General features: G+C 46.4%; 1 protein-coding gene across 1 annotated transcript in view; it reads right to left on the bottom strand.

Moving 5' to 3' along the window:
* The window catches only part of LOC138492812 (mucin-4-like), a 223,544-nt gene that overhangs the window by 77,358 nt on the left and 120,316 nt on the right, over positions 1-25,870 (bottom strand). Inside the window, exon 19 of the mRNA XM_069620165.1 lies at positions 4,012-4,110. Coding sequence (XP_069476266.1) covers positions 4,012-4,110 — 99 coding nt within the window. The remainder of the gene's footprint in view (positions 1-4,011; positions 4,111-25,870) is intronic.

Here is a 25,870-nt window from a genome sequence, read left to right as displayed (position 1 = left end):
TGGATTACCGGGTTTGAGTTTGAGGCTACCACCATAGCTTCAAATGGAACCAAAGGCTATTTTCATACACACAGTAAAAAGATGATGCCTATGGGGTGGGTGAGACTCCATAGTCCATGAGCATAAAGTAAAACACATTGAAAATGAAAAGTTCAAAGCCCAAAAATATAGCAAAAGAGCTGGAGAGCTCTAAGGTAGAAGGAATTTAGCATGTGTGTGAGAAATCTCCCTAACACCCCTCATATGCAGGAGGTGCATCAGGGATTAATTGCATGCGTGCTCAGAAGGGCCCAAAAATCAGAGATCCTGGCAAGATTGCTTAGAAAGGCCATGCATAGTGTGGGCTCTACACCACATGATCTGGGAATCTTTTGTGGAAGTCCTTTAGTCCTAGGGGAATCAGAATGTTTTCTTTGGCTCAGGATTCCCAGTCCCCTGGAGAACTATACTTCACAGGTGCAGAATCCCCTCTCCAGATCTGCCCTTCCCTTTGCATGAGGCAATCGGAATGGGCAAATGCACAATAAAAACAGGGAAAGACTGTGCCCCGATGTTCTGCCTATTCAGACAAATCAGAGTTAGACCCTTATGCTGTTCCTTGAATCAACAGGAGAAAATATATCATCCTTACCCTAAAGGGTAATTGAAGTTCTACCCATATTTGTATTCATCTTGCCATATTATTGCCTATTAGTACCCGGCATGGGACAATGAGCATGTTACAAGCAAACTCATCGGCCCTCGTCGGGTCGTTACCAGCCTGACAAATGCTTTGGCGGGCCGGTTGAAAATGCGTCCTGGCTGCCATGGAAAGGGAGAAGGGACTACGTGTAGTCCCTGCTCCCTGTTGGCCATCTTTTATGTTTACATTTTCTTAGTTTTTTCGTAAAGTCCCTTATTCCTGTTCTGTGGCGGCCATTTTCTTATTATGTTTTCATTTGCTAGATGCGACAGGCGTCTTGCAACTTAAGAAAGACATTATCAGTACCCCGGTCTTACCTGCTGGGGTACTAATAGCAATAAACCCCTCACTTGGGGGGAGGGGGGTCTACCGCTTCACTCAAGCCTGTAACTATGGTCCCAGGGCGTTACATGAAGTGGTAATGCCCCCACAGCTCAGGGTTTATTGCTTAGTTGTTTATATTTAGATGTTTTGGACATATTATTGCAGAACTACCTATGCCCTGTCATTATGATTACCATCTTTAGAACAGTTTAACATTAGGCTGGCTGCTTGCTTACTTGAAAAGTCAGCTCTTCAAGGAGTAATATTGATGCTCTGCCATGCAACTGCATGGTAAGGCTACATTGGTGAGCCTCTGGACTGGCTTGGCATCTGTGAAGGGAAGGGGCACATAGGTGGGTGAAAAGCAGCATACAAGTGGTAAGGGGACAAATGCAGTGGAGAGGAAACCATGTATAGAAGGATTAAGCAGAGGGCTTTTCTGGGAATTTAGTTTATTTTTGTGTGGCTATATTAGCAACTATTATTTCTGGTATTGTAGTGATTCCAGCTTTTGAGTTCTTTTGTATAGGGGTAGACTGTTTGGAATGTATTGACTTTTAGACGTGTAACCTTTTCATGCCTATATTGGTCTCGTTGATATGATCAGGGTGGCTGGCTTTGTAAAGTCAAAACTTTCTAACTGTACGATGTAGGGTGGGGGGCAGCAATCTTAATATATAATGCAGGCTACTGCATCCTATGGCTCTCCAGATGTTTTGGACTACAATGCCCATGGTCACTGACGTTGCTGCAGGGGTTCATTGGAGTTGGAGTCGAAAACATCTAGATAGCCAGCCAAAGGTTGCAGACCCCAAACCATACATAGACGTAATGGAAGCTCCCAGGCCATTTAGGGCAGCTAGGTATTAGCTATATTACGATATGGAGGTACCATTTAGGGGTTCATCAATTTATGCACCAAATGGTAACAACCCTGTCATTTCTCAGGAGATCATGAGCATACTAGCTATCTGGGCATATCCAGTTCTAAATAGGGGTCATTTCAATTGTCATCCTTTGCTCTATCACTCATCAATGTCAGCTTCCTGCCAGACATGTCACTCGTTGGAGCATGTGGAACTTGCTATTAAATGGATTGATTCTTGGTGGATGAAAATATCCATTTAGAAAAGAAATATTCTTTTCTCTCTTCTGCCCCAAACTATTTGTGAATCAATTTTCTTTTGGATCTCTCGACATGTATCTCTAAATTCTGAGACAGACCACTCTGGCATATGATCTCCCATCATGCTCTAGTTTACATTACATTGAAAGATAGTGGGGTTCCTGGTGTGCGTCCCATGTGGACTTTCAATTGTAAATTGTGAGCTAAACCGGAATTAATTGAATGGAAGGAAAAAAGATCTGGAAACGTATTGATGATTTCTGTGGGAGCTATAAGGCCCTCTATGCAATGGGATCGTCAGAAGGTGTATTTTGTATGTTTGAGGCATTATTGCATCCTTCTTGATAAGAAAATGCAAGGACAAATTATTGATTTCAGTAGCATTTTACATGAATTTAAGATTTTTGAAGTTGAGCACAGAACATTGTTGGAAAATAAGTGACCACCGGGGAGAGAGCAAGATGAATTATTGTCATTATAATTTGATATTTTGCCTATATTCTAGTTGAAATTGAATACAAGGTGAATAGTCAATGATGGCAAATACTTGATTGGTCAGATCTAATAGGGAAAAAACCTTTTCACTTCCAAACTAGAAGCCTAATCTAAGATAATTGCTCTTATTGGTGACTGAGGAAAATGGGTAATCGATGGAAAGAGATTGCACAGGCATTTCTGTCGTTTTATGCTAACTCACATACAGAAGGCCACGGGTAAACAAGGACCAGATCCTGGATTCCATGGGTGCTCTTTTAGAGGGGTTTCCAATATTCTTGAAAGCCAGTGATAGAATTCAGAGATCCACTACACATTTGAATAAATCTTTTAGGCAAACCAATCTTTTCAAGGAAGGCTACCAGGGAGGGCAGGATACCTTATAGAGTTGTGTCAATGGTTTTATGACTTTATTTCAGGCTGTGTTAGGATCAAACTCCTAAAACATATGCCTGTTCTGAAATAGGAATTTTCTCAAATACTGGCAGGCACTCAGAGTTTACAATATCACATTGGCCTGTCCCATTAATGAAAGGGGACGGACTAATCTATGCTAAATTAGATGCTGCCTGATGGGCGGATGCAGTGAATAGATTGGTGCAGGGAAGTCGAGACTGTGCCTAAAATGCCAACTTGTCAGTGGTAGTTATAGAGAACTCTGTTCAATCGTAACCGCCGCTGGCCCAGTGCCTGCTCGATAGAGCAGAGAAAGAGTTTGATTGCATCACTTGGGCCTTTTTATGGGTGATTGGAGCAAGGTTGACTGTACCAGAAGGCCTTATAAATAATGCATCTGCACTTAAGTTTAAACCTGTGGATCTGTTGTAGTCATCGTTATCTTTGCTTTTTCCCTTTATTGTCGTTTGACATCTGACACTTTATTAAAGGTCTTATGAGATTATTTAAGTGTATAAGTATCTTCTCTTGATGGATTTCTGTACCCTTCTATTAAGAAATATAAAATACAAAAATATAACACAGATCCTCTGGAATAACACTGCTTGTGACCCTGCTTGTGGCCGAGTCCCTGTGGACAGTTGCGGTGGGCCGCATTCATGACAGAACCACAAGTTTAGATCCTCTGGACTAACCCAGCTTGTGACTGAGAACCTGTGGCCAGCTGCGATGGGCCGCATTCATGACCCAACCACAAGTCTAGATCCTCTGGACTAACCCGGCTTGTGACCGAGAACCTTTGGCCAGTTGCGATGGGCCGCATTCATGACAGAACCACAAGTCTAGATCCTCTGGACTAACCCTGCTTGTGCCCGAGACCCTGTGGCCAGTTGCGGTCGGCTGCATTCATGACCCAGCCACAAGTCTATGTTGACACCTTCCCATCTGAGGCCCATACCGATTCCGCCGGGTGGTTTTCAGAACTCACCATTAAATCCAGAATTGCATGTGCATTTGTAGCTTCCGACCGTGTTGGTACAGGTGGCGCGTGAGGAACACGAGCTGCCCAGAGAACACTCATCAAGATCTGTAAGTGGAACACATCGGTAGTAGGGTTAGTTAGGAGCATATGCTATAGAATTGTATCACACGTTTGAACCTTATAATTAAACAGAATACAATATAGTTTATTCCTAGAAGGTGTGTTTTGAAGTGTTGTATTGCATGTGGCCGTTATGGCTTATGTAAAATATGATTGATTATTAGCATTAAAACAAGAAATTTTCTGGAAATATAGCTAGCAACATTATTCAACCAAGTTTAATATATTGTCATAGTATTTGAGAAATGTCCTCAACTTTTGTAATCACACTGTTTTGTGTAAGTCATACGCATTTTGTGTACTGTGTTCTCAAGTGCTGTCTCCACCAGTTTAGTGGTAATGTCACTGTCTGTTAGCAGTGCTACAACCTTCACCATGCAAGGGAATCGGTCTAATGAAAAGGTGGCAGAAGTCCAATCAAAGGTCTGATTTTATAGGAGCATGGGCCGTGACACCTCCGATGGCCCCCGTCCTTTATTTCATGGAAAGGGGGCACCCAGGTCCAATGATGGTGAAGCATGTCTCAATTCCTGAAATCGACATTATCAAACAAAGACGTCTTCTGCAATTCCGATTGGTGGGCACTGATGATGATGATAATGTAACAGGTGTGGGTGAAGTGACTTGCGTTGTTTCTTCTTAATGGGTGGCTACTTTATTACCACGCCTCAATACATGAGTATCTGTACGTCTTCCTCAAGCCCTTTTTATCTGATCTAGAGTAATCCTTACTAATTCTCTCAAAAGTTGTTTATTTTAACACTGTATCAGAGTCCTTTTCATTTCGTCTAGCAATACATATCTCCTGTCAGATAAGTACATTACAATGTTCTCTCGAAGACCAAGGGCGTGGCAGAAGATATTAAATGGTTAGGTGAGTTATACTGCACTTTTATTATATATCGTACTGGGGTAGGAGCACTTTTGATCAGGAGGGATTCTAAAAAAGCAGGATTGATAATCAGAACAACTTTACAAATTTGTAACAAGCTCCTCAGAACCCAGAGGCATATGAGCGCAACAAGGACTAACAGTCAAACATAGAAACAAGGAGCTCAGCTTATGGGAAACTGGGGGGCATGGGTATCATAGTAGTTTAGAAGGTCCAAGAGAAACACGGGCAAGTGCGAGGGATAGTCACGCTCTAGTCTAGAAAGTACCATGGTCTGTTATGAAGTCTGCTGACTGAGCCTTGGAGTAGTGGATGCAGGTGTTCCAGGGGCTGGGCATCACCACCCACCATATGATGCAGTGCCCAGAGGAGGCACTCGGGAGGTCCCTCAAACCACCTCAATGCACCCCAAGTCTAAGGCAGAGGATTACCATTGGGTGGCCTACCCTTAGTGCCCCTGTCCCTTTAAGGCAGCCTGAAGTACTCTAAGTGGAGCAATACCGTATAGCCCCTGCAAGCGACAGTCCCCTTTAGTGGCAACCTAGTTGGAAAAGAATACCTACAAGTCTTACACAGTTTTACACAACAGGGATATTCCAAAGGTTTAGATGCCCAGCCATTATGGCCATGGTTGGTCAGAGAGAGCACAAGAGGGCAGACCTCTCGTGGCTGCCCAGAACACGTCTATGAGTGCCAAGATGGATCCCAAGTCTAAGGATGACCACGTCCATGTCAACACCACGGAAAGAAGACATTGCCGATAAGTGATAGAAACCCATGGAAACTAAAGACCCAAACCTGTCCTGGCAATCACAAGTATTCACAGGTGTCCTCACTTCCGTGTAGGTTGGCCCAATGATTGGAGCTAAGCGCCTGTAAGAGGAGATGGGACAAGGGTGGTAGTGTGGGCTCGGGGAGTTGGCAAACAAGGTGCTGGGAGCGGAGAGAGAGGTGGAGGAAGCAACACACAGAGAGAAAGAAGCCTGGTGGAAGCAGAAGAGACGGGTGGAAGAAGGAGGAGATGGAGTAAGGTGCACAGGAAGCAGTAGCTGGTAGGAGGAGAGAGGGGTATATGAACAAATGCATAAATGCAGAGGAGGGCGTAAAGAAAGAGATGGTGAGACAAGATATATAGGAGAGGAGAGTGAGAGAGCGAGAGAGAAGAGAGTAGAGAGAGAGAGGAGAAAGAGAGAGAGAGAGAGCGAGAGAAAGAGAGCGAGAGAGAAGAGAGAGAGGAGAAAGAGAGATAGAGAGAGAGAGAGAGAGAAGAGAGAGAGAGGAGAAAGAGAGGAGAAAGAGAGAGAGTGAGCGAGAGAGGGAGCGAGAGACAGAGAGAGAGGGCGGGGGAGGTGAGGCGAGAGAGAGAGAGAGAGAGGACGGGGGAGGTGAGGAAAGAGAGAGAGAGAGAGAGAGAGAGAGAGAGAGAGAAACAGAGAGAGAGAGAGAGAGCGCGAGGGGAGGTGAGGAGAGAGAGAGAGAGAGAGGGGGGGAGAGAGAACACTAAGAAGAAAGTTGAATGGAATATTCAGACAGAGGAGTCAGAAGTTGTGAGAGTGTCAGGGAGGTGGAAAGGGGGCATGAGGAGGAGGTTAGAAGAAGACATTCAGAGAAGATTTTGGAGAGAGAGTGAGAGAGAGAGGCAGACAGAGAGAGAGAGAGATAGAGATAGAGAAGAAGAAGGTTGGTTATGTATTCAGAAGGAAGAGAGTGAGGTAAGGAGACTCGAGGAGGAGATTGAAGTATATTATCTAGATAGGGAGAGTGAGTGGATAAGGTAGCGTGGTAGGAGGTACACAGAGGGCGCCAGAAAGAGACCCCAGTGGGAGGCTAGGGAACATGATCCAAAGGAGGGGAGGGAGAACATACAGAAGGAGGATAAAGACCTGAGGTGGAACTCGGAGGGAGACATTGGGAGGAGTTTGAAGGAAAGATTACTGAGAGAGAGAAGGTCATAGAAACTGAGTAGAAGGAGAAAGAGGACAGCAGGGAAGAGAGGAGAGGTTGCAAGAATGAGGTTGTATAAGTGTGAGCAATGGACCGGCGAAGGAAAGAGCATGTGGTTAAGCATCACGGAGATGCAGGCAGATAGGTCGTGTGTAGAGGAGATAACAGGGGTGCAGGACAGGCCCCCTTAGGCACAAGACTGTTGGTGACTGCTCAGGAGGAAAACAAGGTAGGAAGTAAGGCCAGGACTCTTAAACAGGGAGGTGGCAGGATACCAGAACTCAAACATACCTCACCAGCCTGTTGGTGGAAGATCTGGAACTCCGTCCTCCACCACAGAGCCCCATCTTCCGATGCACATCTCAATAACCCTTAGGGCGTAAACGCGGGACAACGACAGACACAGTCCAGTCCCAGGATGTGAAGACATGGACCAGCTCTATCTATACATCAGAAATCACACCTCCTCATAGACCCGTGTGAATGGACTGGATTATCTAAATATATCAAAGGTCTCAACCCAAACACTACCCAGGGGACCACCACTGATTCGAGGCTTTTATGGTGGGTGCAGACTTTCTATCACTATGACAAGCAAACAATCCCTATTACCGTCTCCTTCATCATTAGCTATATATCCACAGAACTAAACATATCCAATGGATATCCAATGCACAGAAAATATACCATACACAGAGAACTCCACTAACCATCATTCTCAAAGTGGTCGATAGACACAGGGACGGCCCCACTTGGTGCGACAATCACACTGCTTATCATCTCTGGTAAAGGAGTACGTTATCCAAGCCCTACTAAACTATCGATTGCATTTGTCACAATTTGCCAAACAACGTGTTTGCCATGCTAAGAGATGGCAGGAGCCACCAGATGGAAAGTAAATGAAACAAGCATTGGCAATGCTTACAATGTGGGCTCGTGTGTAGGCATGGGAATGGGACTTGCCAGGCACAGCCATAGTGGTATTAACTTGCCATTGAAGGCAGCAGGTTCAAAATGGTGCGATTACCTGTGCATCTAATAGTAGTGCCTTGCAAATGTCTAATACCTACACACAAGCCAAAACTGCTGACTTTGCCAATGCTTGTTTTTAAGAGGACTTTCATGAAGCACAAGCAGAGTGCTTATATATTGAGTGGCTGAAGGCAACCTAGTTAAGAATTTTATTTTATGCCAGTAGTGGATTTACAACACTGATCAAATAATTAACTCTCAGAGGAATGCTTTGAACAAACACTTACAAGCACTTCCTGTGCAAAGTTTAATGATAAGGCTTGATTAAAGCGAGCTCAAAGAGTTCCCATGAGTTCCCATGAGGAGGTGTTTTCAGCGTGGAGGGGCAGGAACTGGGTGGGAATGGCCATAGGGATTAGGAAAGTGGTCAGTCAATGGGTGGATAAATAACCAAACACCTACAAGTTGTGTGTCCCTCCTTATGCCATTTCTCCCTATATGTACTCTAATGCAAAAGATTAGGCGTATTGGTTTTGCAATCGATACCTAATAGCCCAAACAAAACAAAAAAGTGTTATGTCCACTCAAGCTGCTGTAAACAGAGTGCACTTCCTGTCGTTCTCTGATGTCACTTCCTGTTGTTCTCTGATGTCACGTCCTATTTCAGTGCTTGGAATCAATTTGCAAAATTGAGAAAAAATGAAGATAGGGAAATTCTTACAAAAATTGAAAATATGTTAGATGGAAGAATGTCTTCATTGGTAACTGTTATAAGTTAAAACATCATAAGTAAGGAACAATATGCTTCATATTTTGAAGGAAAAGGCGTGTCTCCTTTAAACTATACTTTAGGTATTTTGGCGTGAATGATGAATGTGTTGTTTAGGTCGAAGGAACATTTTTCTATGCACACAAATGACACCAGTACATTTTGCAGACTTTTGTCAATGAGGAAGCATGGAGTCAGAAGATCGTGATGCAGCATTAATATGACAAGGATTTAGATTTGCAATGTCCTTTGAAAAAACAGGAGCTCCCCTTACCAGCACAGCTTATTCCATCTCCCGTCATGCCAGGCGGGCATGGGCCGCAGACAGGCGTGTTGCCGCTGCACGGTACTCCAGGGTAGCAGCCTTGCTTGCAGGGGTCAGGCGGATGTTCGCAAAATTCACCTGAGTAATTATTATTACAGACACACGCAGACACCTGTGGAAAATTAGACATTGGCAATGGAGCTTTGCCGAGAGGGAACATTAGCTGCTATCTACCCAACAGATCCCAAAGGTGATGCATACTGTTTAATAGACTTTATCGTCGTCATTTAATATCTCAGGATCATTTCTGAATATTGTTTTGCCAATTAAAGGGGTTTCATTGTTAGCAACTCATGCCAAGCTATGCATTGAACAGATACCCAGTGAGAAGGGGGGCACCGGGGGGAATGCGAAGTGTTTACCCCAAGGGTGATTTTTGGCGCTGCAAAGGCCAGCGAGCCTATTTACGTATTTACAGGAGAAGGGAAGGTTCTGGGCAGGCGACGGTTGGGACGTGAGGCATCGAGGCCAAGGGTCCTAGTGACAATTGAAAATTGCATTTATTATATACGCCAGTGTCTATTGCGAGAAATTTCCGGAGCGATGCGTGGCTCTGCTAAAATATATGGATGTGATCAGCAAGGCCTTTACAAGTTTTGGGGGCTTTGCGTGGGTGCGTTACGATGAAGAATTTAAAGTAAGAATGGCAGAGGACAGTCAGGCTGCATGGGGAGAAATAGACTTGGATCTATGGCTGCAGTGAATGGCACCAACGAGGCCTGCCCCGACATTGCACACAGCAAGTGGTTTGCCTGTGCCTTTACGGCCCTTTTTTGGTCGCACCGCCCATGAGGGGGTTTGGGAAGGAGGCAGAGGGCAGCCCTCAGCGGCATGTTGGGCATTTAATAAGGACGGCTGCACAAGGAACTTATGCAGGTTCAGACATGTAGCAAATGTGCAGGGAAGCACCCACTCACGCAGTGTTTCCAACAAGGAGACAGAGGGAGGGGGAGAGGATCGGGCAGAGGGGTTGTGGGGAAAGGCTTTTACGCCAATTAAATTGGATGTGTTGGAGAAGTGGCTGGAATTTTATCTGGACAGGGAAGGGGCACAGATTTTGGGAGAAGGTTTTTGTCATGGTTTCAGGCTGGGATACCAGGAGCCAATGGTGCGTCGCTGGGTGGAAAATTTGAAGTCCGCCAAGGAAAATGTGGAGGTGGTAAGATAAAAATTGGGCAAGGAAATAGCGCGGTGAGAGTAGTAGGGCCATTTGATGATCTGCCTGGTGATTTAGTTGTATCCCCACTGGGTGTTGTACCTAAGAAAGCCCCGGGGGAATTCCGATTGATACACCATTTGTCATGGCCCGAGGGCATGTCTGTCAATGATTTAATTACCCCTGAGGAGTGCGGGGTGGTATATGCAAGTGTGTACCAGGCGGTGGATTTGGTGAGGAAAGCGGAGCACGGGGCTTTCATGGCCAAGTGTGACATTAAGGCAGCCTTCAGGTTATTGCTGGTGCACCTGGAGGATTTGTGGCTGTTGGGATTGCAATTTGAGGACCGCATATACATCAACAAAGCTTTGCCAATGAGGTGCGCAATTTCCTGCGCCTTGTTTGATCGTTTCAGTTCCTTCGTACAGTGGGTTTTCTAATACAGTTCCAGTTGGGAAGGTGTACTGCATTACCTAGATGATTTTCTGTTCATTAGCGGGGCAGACAGAGAGAGGGAGTGCGAGGAGATGCTAAAGTTGTTTCAGGAGTTGATGGCGGAGTTGGGTGTGCCTTTAGCAGAAGACAAACAGAAGGGCCGGCAGTGGTGTTGACATTTCTAGGGATTGAATTGGACTCATAGCAAGGTGAGCAAACTGGTAGGATTGCTGGAGAAAGCGGTGGGGGCCAAGAAGATGATGCTGGTGGAAATGCAGAGATTGGTGGGGCATTTGAATTGTGCATGCAAGGTGGTGGCCCCAGGGCAGACTTTTTGTAGAAACATGGCGCGGTCTATGGCGTGAGCAAAGTGCCCACATCATCGGGTAAGGGTATCAGGTGCAGTTCGGGAAGATTGTAGGATCTGGCTGCGTTTTTTTAAGAGCTTTAACGGAGTGTCCATGTGGTTGCAGGGAGATCCGGTGTCATGAGAGGTGCAGATATTCTCAGATGCAGCAGGTGCGGGAGGTTTTGGTGTGTTTTGGGGAGGAAAGTGGTGTGCGGAGAAGTGGCCATCACTTTGGTTGAAAGAAGGAAGGAGCATAGCATTCCTTGAATTTTTTCCTTTGCTGGTTGCAGTGGAGTTGTGGGGGAAGGAGTTGCAAAACAGGAAAGTGAATTTCAACATTGACAACAAATGCGTGGTTCATGTAGTGAACAGGCAGTCAGCAAGGGATCAGAGGGTGGCGAGACTGATGAGAGAGTTTGTTCTGCATTGCATGGAATGGAATGTGGTGTTTAAGGCAACACATGTGCCGGGGAAGGATAATGGCATCGCTGATGCATTATCTCGTTTTCAATGGCAGAGATTACGTGGATTGGCTCCAGAAGTGGAACAGGAGGGGCAGCAGATTCCGGAGGAGCTGTGGAAGATAGGAAGCTGAGAGCGATTGCATTGGTGAAGGGTTCGCTTGCTCCAGCATATACAGAGGCGTACAGGAGAGCTTGGGAGGATTTCATAGGAGGGGGAGCTCGTAGTTGGAAGGGTAGAGGGGATGCAGAAGAACGGAGAAGGGATGATGTCACTAACTTCCTATTGAGGTGTATGGATAGGGGCTGGTCTAGGGCAACTATAACGGGGAAATTGGCAGGGATCGCTTTCTATGGGAAGTGGTTTTGGGGTTTTCAGCTGAGCGGTGGAGAAATGGCGAAGAGGATGTTGGAAGGATGGGCAAGGGAAAGTAAGAGGGAAAAGCACAAGAAGAGACCGGTATTGGCGGAACTGCTAACAAGGTTGTGTCGGGCTGTGTGGGGGGGTTTTTTGGTCGGCCTGGGAAGGAGAGTTGTTTGCGACTTGCTTTACATGGCTATTTTTTGGGGCCTTTAGGGTTTCTGAGCTGGTGGGGGGAAAAAGTGGGGTAAGTGGACTGCGGTGGGATGATGTTCATTTTAAGAGTTAGGTTTGGACATCAAGATTAAGAGGTCTAAAACAGATTAAAAAGGAAAGAGCTCTTGGGTTTTGCTGGGTCGGGGGAGCAAGGAGTTATGCCCAGTTCAGACAGGTTTGGTGTGGAAGGAGCGTTGTGGGGGGAGGACAGGTTTGGCTTTTCAGCATGAGGATGGGGCTCCAGTATTAGCGGCGCAGGTTTTGGGGGTACTACAAAAGGTTTTGGTAGCAGTAAGGGAAAAGGCAGAAGAGTTTGAAACTCATTCATTTGGGATGGGTGCAGCATCTGAAGGCAGTAGGTTAGGCTTATCAGAGGATAAGGTGAAAAGTTTTGGGTGGTGGAAGTCCGGGAGATACAAAGGGTACGTCAGGGACCTGGGTAAAGGGGATGTTTGAAAGACGTTATTGAAGGATCTCAGGAGTGTAGCATGTGGGGGGATGGTTGTGATTTGTAAGTGATATAGTAATTTCTTTTTCAGATGCTGCTCGGAGGCCGGGGGAGATGCCGCACATTTGGATCGTGGGGCACTCTATTGTTAAGTGGGTGGGGAAGGAAGCAGAGAAAAGGGTTTTTGGCAGGCAATTGGGTTGCAGCTATAAAGAGGCATTGGTAAGATGGTCTGATTTAGGGGGCTTTGCTGGGATCAGCTACTGCCTATGTTGGCAGGGTTGAGGGAACGCTATGGGTCTCCAGAGGGGGTGATCATTCATGCTTGGGAAAATTACCTGGCAAGAGATACAGGTGTGGCTCTTCTTAGAAAAATGAAAAGGGATTTGGTATGGATCGTAGAAATGTGCCCCCAAGCATGTGCAGTTTGGACTAAGTTGTTGCTGCAGAGAGTTTGGAGGGGAGCGAGAAGTGAGGGAGCGATAGAACGGGCTAGGAAGGGGATAAACAGACAGATGGTAAAATGTTGTGCCTCAGCAGCGGTAAAGATTTTGGACCACAAAGAAATAGTTTATGAAGGCTTCATGATATTCACAGAGGATGGTGTCCACTTGTCAGTTTTCAGAAATAGTTATTATCTGGCTGATTTGACCTTGCTGGTGGGAGATATTGTAAGGAGCTGGAAGTAGGAAAGAATGGTGGGAGGGGTGGGGCAGAAAGAACACCCCAGTGGAGGATTTTTCTGTTGCTGGGGGCATGGACCCTTTTGATGTGGGGTGAGGGAAGCACAGTGGGGGAATGGTGCGGGAAAGGATGGGGGTGGTGCTGTTTGCACAAACGGGCTACCCCGGGTAAACAGGTTTTTAACCTGGAGGGGCATGGCCCCAGGGTGAAAGCGGGATGCCTTGAGAAGTGGTAAGGAGACGGTAGGGACCAAGGGATAGTTAGGGAGGGGAGAATTGTTTAATTATTTATTTGTTGGGGGAAATGAAAGTGTTGAATTGTTAATTGGTTGTTTAAAACATCTTGTTAGTCTGTAAGGTCATGGGAGCCAGGTAAGCGGTTATTTGTAAGCTTTGGCCTGTCACATTAAAGCGACCTTTTCCACTATAAGTGAGTCTGGGTTTTTGTGCAGTAAGCCAAAATGGGAACAATCTGCATGCCCATGTTCCTCAAATAATCATTGTCAGCTTTTATCAACCAATGAGAGGTCTGGATCCATCTTCAATCCCCCAGGAGAGCCATACTCACGTGAAGTGATGATCCATTGGTCTGTGTGGTGGCAGTGTAGTTACATTGATTTGGCTGTAGACAAGCACATAAAATAAAGATGGGTTGCACCAGCGATGAAAGTCCGTTGGGGCTCACAGCTTCGATCAACAATGTGAAGGGGGCTGCACTGGTTGGGGTCCAAGATAGGAATCCATTGTCTGAAGAGAAAGAGAAGAGATGACTTATTAGAAGCAAAGTTTGCAGGTCTCTCTGGGCCTCACTCATAGAATGTTTTGCACAATACAAAGACACTTTGCGCCTAAAGAGTGCACTGTGCAGCCTGCAAAACTCAATTTCCTGATTCATGGCTCAGACTTTGGGTGACTTTGTGCTGGTCTGTCACTACTTTGCGTGGTGCTGAGCGCTTTGTCCAGGCCTGGTATTGGACCCTATCTTGCTATGCATTGCCTTGTTTCCAAAGCAAACGTGTTGCCCTGAGATATCCTCCCGAACCCTTGAGCAATCCGTAGATGGAAACTGGGAAGAAAAAATTTGGACACACTTTAATGGGGCAGTGGAAGAGGGCGAGAGCGGTGACCGAATTAGTGATTAGGCACAAGGAAGTGGAAAGGGGGCAGTTCCAAACCTTTCCAAAGGCCGGGGAATGAAATGGATAACTGGATTCTCAACAGTGTGTAGACAAATGAAAGATAAAGGAAAGAGGCAATGCAGTGACTGCTGGACTGAACGGAAGAAAGAGAAGAAAGACTAGAGAATGTCATTGCAAGTAAGAGGAGAGCTGCTGGTCGGGTTGTGTACAGGGATTTTAGATAAATGTAAGAAATGTGTACAAAGTAGCAATGTCACGGAAATGGATAACCACAGTGAGGATTTTATGAAGAAGTAGAAGAGAAGAATTGATGAAGCAAGCATTGAAAGATAAGTGAGATAGAGAAAGTTTGACTAAGAACTGATGATTTTGATTCATTTATTTTGTCCTCTATTTCTTGGAGATTTCGGATGTTTAATGATATTCCTCTGGTGGAAGAAACATTTCAGAGTGAGGAGGAACACAAGGGAGGATGGGACGGGGAAAAAGCTGAAGGCAGGGGAGAAAAGAAGAAAAGGCTGAGGACCAAATAGAACATTTTCATTGGTAAGTGGAATGAAGCTGAGTGGAATTCACCAACTGGAGAATCTTTAAAGATGTCTTTTTTTTAACAAGGTCACATTTGTCTCCAAGACCTGGGCCGCATAAACTGGTTTGTGGGCGAGGGTCCATACTAAATATAGTGCTGGGACGATCTCCTTAATAGGGGTCTCTCTTCTTCCAGAACTCTGACCTCTCTTGTGTTCTCCTTCTTACAGATTTAATACCTTCGATCCAACATGTTCCCACTTTTCCTCCCCATCCCTCTTCCTTTCTCTTTCAGCCTTCTAGCACGCCCATTTCTCCTCTCCACCTCTTCTCGCCCTTCTCTGCAATACGTGTCTACCTTTTCAGGCTACCTCAACCTCCTCCACTGATCTCACTCTTCTTCTCACCTTTGTATTCCCTCGCACCTCCTGCTCTTTCTCCTCCAACCTCCAGGTTGATTTCTCTCTGTTCTCCCCTTCCCATACTCCCTCTCCTCCCTCCCCTGCTTCTCTTGGATGTTCCTGAACTCCTGAGTCATCATCACCTCCTCCTTAGACATGTTCTCTCTTCTCCTTCTTTGCTCTCCCTTCTCCATCACCTGATGCTCTCCTCTGCCATCCTCACTCTCTCCTCTGCAGGCTAGCTGACTTCTTTCTCCAGTCCAGCACACTCCTCTATCACACCTCTGTTGCTTCCATCCGCCCACCAGCTCTTGCAGAGTGCCCTGGCTCCACCTCCGAGGTCACCCTTCACTTTACCATGCTCAGGTGTGTGGGGCTGTGCATGTGCGAGCATGATTGGTTCATCTCAATTTCAATGCAGCATTCATACCGCTTCACTGTCACTGCCTTGCCTCCCTGTGGGACCTCGATCCGGGCTTTTACCTGAACATGTTCTTGACCCACCGTAAAAGGCCATGCCACAAAATACAGAGCTGAGAAAATAGGATTCAATTTTCTCCAAAGAAATATAGCCTGCATTGCTGGGTTTTGGCTTATAGAAGCCCAGACGTAGGGTGCTGCACTCTGGACATCACAAAAGCCTGGACCAACATAACGAGGTACTGCATTTTTGGAAGTTGGCGAACCTTCCTAAAACGATACAAGTGATAATGAACTGCCTTAGTTACTGCCTCGATCTAGGGCCAAAATGAAAGCCGGCTGTCACACATAACAATCGCATTCCCGACTAAATCAGCCAGAACCAGCGTTCAGCCCGGCGAAAGGGTCTGGTAGAGACCAGGAGCAGGACTTCTGTCTGTCTGCGGCAAAGCCAGTTGTCCAACCACCCCACCAGCCCCCAAAGTACCTCAAATGCTACCCGGAACGCTGTTCCTGGTCTATAAATGATGCACAAGAGTCGTTACAAACAGTTTCTTTTTTAGAGTGCAACCCCCATCCCAACCGCAGTGGGGAGGTCATTGACTGATGCTTACCAGTGAGGTTCAGTTCCTTAGAGGTATAAGGGGTGAATGTGACGCCGGTCCCGTTGGCGCTGTACTTCGTTTCGACACGTTGGCCTTTGTAAGATATGAGTGAGGTGTTGCCCATTATGAGAGGAGGAAACGTACCTGAAACAGAGGAATTGTCTTAGTTCTGTTCTGGTTCATCAGGGCTAATACAATGTTCGTAACATTCACAGCATACCTTCTCCTCTTTGGCTTGTCTGTGCATTTGCATGTACAGGCAAAAGGGGTACACGTTAGTGGTCTCTCATAAATGATGGGCCTCATAATTTGGGTGGTGCAGTAAAAATGTGGCGGTAATAGTTTAACAGAAACAAGTCCCCTTTTCTTGGGGATCACCAGGAACAGAACACAGGCCACTTGACTTGGGCTTACACAGAATATACTCAGGACAGCTCCAGCGCAGATCACCAGTGGATGCGAACAGCAGCCGCAAACCCCCATCCACAACCTCAACCTCCCGCACTCATGCTGGGATTACAGGCGTGCCACACCACGCCCGATTTTTTTTATTGTGTAGTGATACATTTTGTAAATCATTGGTAAAAATATTTGAAAAGTTGGCAGTGTCGACTGACCAAATAAAAATATATATATGTTAACCCCACATTAGCGCACCTCCCATCTACGAGTTTGGAAGAGAGGTGGAGGATTTACCTTGAGACAAGAGCTGGAGATAATACACCACCTTGCTGACTAAAACAGTAATTTTGGCAGATTTACAGCCGGCAGTAATACCACAAATATCCCTCATGGAGTTCGATGGACACCAAGTAATGGGGACTGAGACCCGCCCACTACCACTTGTAATCCAACAATAATACCTCCAGACCAAGTGGCAACAGTAATTCCATTTGGTGGTATTTTAGCCAATTTACCACAAAGATACCACCAAACTTGTAATGAGGCCCTATAGCTACAAAACATTTAAACAACTTCTGAATTATCAACACCATATACACAGGTGGCAATCTCTTGATGATGGAGTTCTGGCTCCCTGCCAAAGACCAGCCAAGGTGCACCTGCAGTGGTGCTCACATTGTGGGAGGAGCTGCACGCTTCGAGAATCGGAGGTCCTCCATGAGCATCAGTGGAGTCTGGAGCTGCACTGTTTCACAGTGCAGGCCTTCCGTTCCCAAACCCAGGACTGGGAGCACGCACGCATGGAGGTGCACAATCCAGTGGGCAATGCTTGCAAAGCCCGCCGGAGTGCAGCGCAGCATACCCACATTTCATCTGTCACCGCAGCACAGGGGTGCAGTGCAGCGTACCCACATTTCATCTGTCACCACAGCACAGGGGTGCAGTGCAGCGTACCCACATTTCATCCGTCACCGCAGCACAGGGGTCCAGTGCAGCGTACCCACATTTCATCTGTCACCGCAGCACAGGGGTCCAGTGCAGCGTACCCACATTTGGTTATAGGGAATGTGAGGCACAGGTCATTTGCATTTGCATCCGCAAACCCTGTGCTGTGGTGACAGTGTACCTCCACTCACAGGCAGGTTTTCCTTTGCACAATCCAACTGAGAATTTGGGGGCGGTGGGTGTTGCAAAAGGTGATATTTTCGCTAAAGGGAATACCTCCTACTTTGGAATTTGCATCAAGTTAAAACCAGTGGTATGTGTTAAACAATGCTGATAGTTACCATTACCTCCCAACTCGTAATGACCCCCGGGGGAGACCAGTCACCTCTTCCTTCTTGTGCCCAATGGGCTGGCTGTGAATATAGCACCTTTCGCTGCTCCATCAGCATGCACAGGGTCTCGTTCCCCTCCTCGCAGCCCACTGCCCATTGCTCTGAACTTCCAAGTGATACATTAAAAAAAGAAGGGTTGTAATCATGGTACGGTCCATTGCTCCCAGTGGTGTTCCCCTCCATCAGTGGGCACCAAGTGGGGATCTGGGGGGCTGAGAGGAGGGCAGCTTGCTCTCTCAGTGGCTCTTTTAAGAGACAGACCAGGACATTTGGCAGTGGCATGCCCGTTTCTTGGCCTGGGGCGAGGTGGGTGGCTGCCCGGGGCGCAATTGCCTCCTAGAGGGAGAGGGCACAATTGCCACGGTCCCTGGAGCCTCTCCAGGCATGAGGGGATGAAATTCCCCAGTTTGTCGCCGGCACCGTGGGGAGAGTTCCTGGTGCTGCCTCTTCTGAAAGTCAGAGGTTCCCTCAAGCACTTTCCCGCCACTTGGGGTTGGGTGGGGGCATAAGCACAACAATAAGACCACTTCAGTTCCCCCTGCAGCTAAGACAGCCCCTCCCATCACAATGCCGGCAGGAAAAAGCTAATGGTGGGCCATTAGTCACTGAATGGTTTCTACTGGCATTTTGATGGGAGGGGAGGGGCAGTGGGCTGTGGGGAGTGGGCGTGCATTGTAGGCAGCTTTGCCTCTCTGCAGGTGTGCAAGTTAATACTTCACACTGTCTGACTCACATTCATACAAGCACCACTATTGCAGCATAAGAAGCGCTTAAAAACGTTTAACTGTAAGCTCTTGTTTCTCTTTCTTTAAGTATTTATTCCTTTCTTCCTCGAAGATTGGGGGGATAACTTAAGGGCCTTGTCCTTGCAGGGACGCACCGTGGGCCCAGACACGGTACAAACGGAGAACTGTTGGGCCCACGGTGCGTCCCTGCAAGCTCAGGAAATGCCCAAAATAATAGTTTGAAGCGGCGCTATTTCCTTCATGCTGCTTCTTCTCCAAACTATATATGATATGATATGATAGGTTATTTATAACGCACTTAATACTCAGAGGTTTCTAAGCGCGGAACCGGGGATCAAACCTGCGTTGCTCAGTGTTGCATTGCTTTCAAGACGATCACGTAGCCCCTGAGCTATCCTCCCGAGATCTCAATTCCACTTTACACCACTTCTATGGCACTGGTGATGAGTTACTTCATTATGCTGATAATAGTTTTGACCAGTGTTGCTTATAATAAGTCAACAGTCAGACTTTACTATATCAAAGCATACACTTGATTCCCATTCAAAGAATGTTAAAGTGATTGTTTATTGGGTTCAGGCGTCTCCTTGTCATTGCCCTTTTGGCTTAGGTTGCCTCCAAACCCTCTTCAGCATCTTGTCTTCTTTGTTGGTTTTATATACTGCATCCTATGCCATATTCATGGTCTCTTGGGGTGCCCAGTCCTCATTATCACCAGCCCAAGTGGGACTGGGGCATCAAATTGTCTTGGGATCCAATGAAAAAGTGGCCCACCGTTGCAAATGGCAATTCATTCCTTGCGTGACGGACTGTTTGACTTTGGGTAGGAGTTCCTCAACGGTGTAGTTTGGGAGTGGCGCGTGATGTGCAGTGGGAGTGACACGCTGGGTGCGGTGGGAGTGTTGCACGTGATGGGATCCGGGGGGGGGGCGCATTCCTAGTGTTTCGCCCTGGGCACCAAATGGACTAGAAACTGCCCTGAGCAGCGGGACACCTCTCGAGTGCCGAACAGGATAGGTTTCCTTCTGGCAGGACAATGGGCCTCATTCCGAGTATGGCGGTAAGGGATAGCGGCCACCGGTAACGAGACCGGTGGCGGTGATCCCTTACCGCCATACTCCGAGTTCCCTTTGCGCCCTCGCCCTTAACGCCTGCTTTGAGCAGGTGTTAAAGTCGAGGGCGCAAAGGGGCCTCCAAGCCAATAACGGTGACCGTAATGAACGGTCACTGTTATTTGCATCTTCCCCATTCCCATTGAGCCCTATGGGGGCTCATTTGGGAATGGGGAAGAGCCTTGGTGAATGGGGAATTACCGCCCCGCCAACCTTGGAATGGGGCGGTAATACCGCCATCCACCAAGGCGCTGCCGGTCCGGGTACGGCGTCAACCAAGGCGTTAATAGCGCCATTGGTTAGCGCCGTACTCGGAATGAGGCCCAATGTCCTGAAAAAGACGTGTCCATACCCCGATTTGCAGAGCCCCTCAGTGGGCCAGCAAAGTGCATGGTTTTGCTTTGGGCTGCCTGTGAGGAGGTCTGCAGGACACAGGATGGGGAGAATAAAGCTAAAGCCATACTCACATTCCTCAACATATTTCTATGACCATGTCTATAGTGTAAAGCTAGTTCATTATGAAACGCTAGTTTATCATGTAATGTGCTTTGCTTCCAAGGATTGCTATAAATGAACTATTATTTAAGCACATAAAATGCAAAGCAAAATCTTAATAAATATCTATATCCACTAAAACTGGGAAGAAGTGTTCAGTTGCTTAAATTGTCCACACACCGGTTTCACCATTTAACCAAGTGGGTGATCCTGGGCAAATCATTTAATCTCACTGTGTCTGATCTGTGACTCTTCTTTTAATATACTCTTATCGGTCCATCACTGCGCACTTATTTACAGCAAATGCAAAAATGTCAAATTCTCACAGTCAAATTTCACCCCATATACATGTTGGGTGGTGTAAAGTAAATAATACATGTGGATGGAGTGAGGGGGCTGAGAGGGAGGTCTCCCCCACATATATATGGGGTGAAAAGGGGGGTCAACATTTTTGTAATTCACAGTAAAATATTCGCAGTGATCACTTAGATCCTTTAATACATATGTCATGCTAATATTTTATTTTTTTAAAGCCTGACCATTCAGTTGCTGCATGCAATTTAGGTATTTTGCACCTGGCTTACTTATGGCAACTTATTCTAAAGTCCCTTCCATGGTGGCTGCAAGTATCTAAGACTGATGCTGCTCCTTGCAATGTCCTTTTCTGTGAAGTCACTTCTGTTGATGCAACATGCAAATTCAAAGGTTTACTTATTTAATTGTTTTTTTTAATAAGGCTCCTAATACCATACCTGAGTATGATTTCTAAGTGTGGATCGGGGATTTAAACCTCTGTTGCTCTGCATGCTCTTGCTTCTAAGACCAGCGCATTGCCCCTGTGCTGCCTTTGTTTGTCATGTGCCCCTAAGAGCCCTGGACAGAACTCTAATAGATGAGTTTCTTGCATGTTCTGCAATGGTCCAGTATGCGTTAAAATGCCATCTGCCATTAATGCTACCAAAAAAGTTGTTTGGGGGTGCGAAGGATACCGAATGGAGCCGTGCGCACTGCATTGGCGGGAAAAGTAGCAACACTTTTTTCGTGGCTCGCCTCCCCCCCACACTCTTGCATTTCTAGATAGTCCCCTGCCCTCCATTGTTTCTGACTCTTCTGTGTCATAGAAGAGGGTGCATACACGTGCAGATCAGTTTTGCCGGTGCACTATTGAGCCTGGTCATCCATTCACGGGAACATTAGTGATCCCAGGTGCATTGTGACGTTGTTCGGGATCCTTAGTGAGGTCCAGCTAAAGTCCCTAATTACTGCGAGACCCATGAGAGGAGGAGTCACTTGGAAAGCCAACAAGCGATGGACAGCAATGCTTGAGGCTGTGCTTCTCGCCTCTGGAGAGCATTCCATGATGTCCTTCGTATAATCTTGTCCCTGCCATGTCAGGTGAATCGCTCACAAGATAAGTGCCCACCTCAGACATAGCACTTGCCTGCACTTTGCACGTTCTAAGCCAGTGACATGAGCGACTCAACCCTTCATCCACCCAAGGTAGATCAAATGAGCACCATACATTTGAGTAATAATAACACCTGTCATTATAGCGCTTGGGAACGGGAGGAATCCTGCATGAAGCACTAGATAAGAAATCAAATGGCCGTTCTTCTTTTTGAAGGGACCAACCTCATGAAGCTCGACTTCAACCTCAGCTGTAGGCGAGCAAGCCAGCCCAAGTGGCTATGCCATGCCCCACCCTGGATGAGAACAGACCCTAATACATTGCCACTTTCTGAACCTCTTTGGTGTGGCACCCCAACCGTTAAGGGAGACTCACTGGGATCACCAACAAGGTATTGTGTCAATGCTTCTCACGCACTGGGATTTCCCCTTGGCAGTATTATTGCCCACCATTCTTAAGCCTCTCTTTGGCTTTCTTGGCCTGAGAATGATGATGTAATGTTTCTTTTCTACTCGGATATAATGAATGGTTTGCGTCTCGGCTTCTTTGCTCACCACAACAGTGCAATATTTTTTAATTCTTTGAAAAATGTGTGTCGCTGAAATAATGTAGCAACCACGGCGCGGTAGGGGGGCGTACATGAATGGTAAAGGCCCGTTGGCCCGAATTTAGGCAGGCACGAGCAAAGTGAGGGCCTCTGCAAGGGCTGCGGGCCATTACTGGGCATTTACACCCCCCGCTGGGGAATAATTACTATTCGCACCATGGAGTATGCCCATGGGGGGGAAGTCATGTTTTTTCTCTCTGGAGATTGGCTGCACTTATTGTGAGATTCCAATCTGTCAGAGAAAACATAAAAACAAGATGGCCACTGCCATCGAAAAAGGGACTAACTCCCTTTTCCATTTCAACGGCGGCAGCCGGGAACGGGAGGAGCGCCGGGACTCGAGCACAAAGCTCTGGTCCAGCAGGCACGTGGGGATCGCGTAGGGGGTGGGGAAGGGGTTTGGAAGTTTCATTCACCTGTGGAAGGGCCTCAGGTGGCTGGAAACAGTGGGCCTAGACTGTATCCTCGCCTTCTGTTTCAGCCACGTGATTGGCTGAGAACCCTTCCCCGGATGCGAATATACGATCTTTGGAGACCTCCATGAAACATGCTGCCCAACATTTGTCATTGTAACCCCGGTGAGTGTAACTACGTGAGGGAATAGTGTGCCATTCAATTGCAAATAGATTGTATTTTGTCCTACAAGTGGGATTCTTACTGGACAAGGATACATTTTATCTTTAATCTGTAATTGAAACGGTATCCTAAAGAGATTTAAAAAGGTCAAATATTAAATATTATTGTACAGGAGATGTGGGCAATGCATCTCTTATACATTTGTGCTGTTGCCCCTAAAACAGGTTTTGCAGATCACGTGGCCACTGCTGTGGACGAGGGATGTCCTGGGTATCCAGGATTGTGAGCATCTGTGTTGCTTATCCTAAAGAAGTACATTACTTATAAGGGTAGCATGGATTTGTCCAATTGATGGGATGGGTAGCCCGGCTCTCATGCATTTGTGTTGCTTGTTCTAAAGATAGGTATTACATATTAGGCAGCCACTGATGTGGACAAGGGATGTCACAGGTAGCCCCGCTCCGTTGCATCTGTGTTATCAATCTTACAGAAGGTTACAAAACATTAGGCTAGCAAGGATATGAACAATTGATGAGATGGGAGTTCCAATACTTTCCATCTGCGTTGCTTAACCTAGAGAACCCTTGACTCATTAGGGTAGCAAAGATATGAAAAATGGATGTGATGGGTAGCCCAGCTCTTCTGCATTTGCATTGCTTGTTCTAAAGAGAAGTATTACATATTAGGCAGCCACTGATGTGGACAAGGGATGTCACAGGTATCCAAGCTTCTGTGCATCTGTGTTATCAATCTTACAAAATGTTACAACCCATTAGCGTAGCAAGGATATGAACAATTGATGCAATGGTTAGCTCAGCTCTTCTGCATTTATGTTGCTTATCCTAAAGACAGATATTGCACATTAGAGTACTAGTGATGTGGACCAGGGAAGTAAGGGGTAGCCCAGCTCTTATGCATCTGTGTTGCTTAGCCTAAAGAAATACATTACTTATTAGGGTAGCAAAGAAGTGTCCAATTGATGTGTTGGGTAGCCCGGCGTGTATGCAGTTGTGTTGCTTGTTCTAAAGAGAGGTATAACACATTTGCCAGCCACTGATGTGGACAAGGGATGTAACAGGTAACCCCGCTCCTGTGCATCTGTGTTATCAATCTTACCGAAGGTTATGACTCATTAGGGTAGCAAGGATATGAACAATTGATGAGATGGGAGCTCTGATCCTTTGCATCTCTGTTGCTTAAACTAGAGAATGGTTTGACTCATTAGGGTAGCAAGGATATGAGCAATTGATGAGATGGGAGCTCTGATCCTTTGCATCTCTGTTGCTTAAACTAGAGAATGGTTTGACTCATTAGGGTAGCAAGCATATGAACAATTGATGAGATGGGAGTTCTGGCTTTACATCTGTGATGCTTAACCAGGAGAATGGTTTGACTCATTAGGGTAGCAAGGATATGAAAAATTGATGTGATGGGAGTTCGGATCCTTTGCATCTGTGTTGCTTAACCTAGAGATTCCATGATACGAACAATTGATGTGATGGGCAGCTTTGCTCTTATGCATATGTGCTGCTTATCCTAGAGAGAGATATGACTCATGACGGTTCCATGATATGAACAATTGATGTGATGGGGAGGTCAGCCCTTCTGCATCTGCCTTGCTTATCCTAAAGAGAGATATGACTCATTAAGGTACCATGGATATGAACAGTTGATGTGATAGATAGCCCAGCGAGAAGGTATTTATGGTCTTTATTTTAATTAAGCAATATAAGCCGAGCAGGGAGGGCATTACCAGTCTTATAATGCCCCTGTGCATCAATTACAAGCCGGAGCAAAGGGAGGGGTTTAATGTAAACCCTGCAGCATTACCTGATCGGTTATGCTCCCCTGCAAGGTTATATTGCTGTTACTACCCCAGCATGTTGTACTGGGGTACTAAGAGTATTTTATCACAAGTTGAGAAACAGTCAGTCAGCTCGCAATCAAACTGCAAAAATAAAAAATGCCCGCCATGGATCGTGAAGAAGAGAACTACAGGTAGTCCCTTCTCCCTTTCCATGGGGCCGATTCGAAAGTTGGAGATGTGACGGGAACACTACTATTCCCGGTGTTGGCAAGGGACAAGGAAGCACAAGCTGAGTGGGGAGGGTATGGGGGGCCTAAATATGTGAAAAAGGGGTGGTGGGGGTGGGTGAGTGGGGACGTGGGGGTGCAGGGGAACGCAGGGGAAAGCAGGGGAGCACACTTACCCGATTCCCTGCAAAGGCAGATGGCATCCTCCAGCTCTGAGGACACTCAGAGTGGGGTCTATACCGTGTGGTAAAGACCCTTATCTGAGCCTGCTCATTGGCTGGGAGGCCATCATACCCCCTCACTGGGTACTAATGACTAGATAGTGCATATTAGTGTACCACATATGTGCTCAATAGATGTCTTCGGTAGCCCTAGTTCTAATCTTATACATTTGTGTTGCCTTTCCTGATGACCAATAATATACAATCGAATTCCACAGATATCTAAAATAGATATTTTGGGAAGCCCAGCTCTTATTCATTTGTGTTGCTTATTTTCAAGGCACATATTTCTCTCACTAGCAGAGTTTCCAGATGACTCCATGTCAGGAAGACATTGTGCCCAGTGCTGGGCTTTCACTTCTCTAGCTATAACCCACTGGGAGTTGTAGTGTTTGGTCACTTCAAGGAATAACATGGACTGAAGTAAAAGTAAAACAGTGGTAAAAGCATGCCTAAGAGTGGAGTGGGGTCCCCCAAAATTATGTGGAGTCAACTTGCAACCCTACTCATTAGGGTATCAAGGATGTAGACAATCGATTAAATGGGTAGACCCACTGGTATACTTCTGAGTTGCTTTTAGTATACACATTAGTTCTTACTAGTGTACTTCTAGTCCGTATCTCTATCTCGCTTCCCTTTCCAACCAATGTGTGTCTAGAAGTGATTGGTGGTTTCCAAGATGGATCATTAAAACAATGGCAAC

Source organism: Ambystoma mexicanum, chromosome 10, assembly GCF_040938575.1.
Source record: "Ambystoma mexicanum isolate Mex_15411 chromosome 10, UKY_AmexF1_1, whole genome shotgun sequence".
NCBI lineage: Eukaryota > Metazoa > Chordata > Amphibia > Caudata > Ambystomatidae > Ambystoma > Ambystoma mexicanum.
This window is presented reverse-complemented; position numbering and strand designations above follow the sequence as displayed.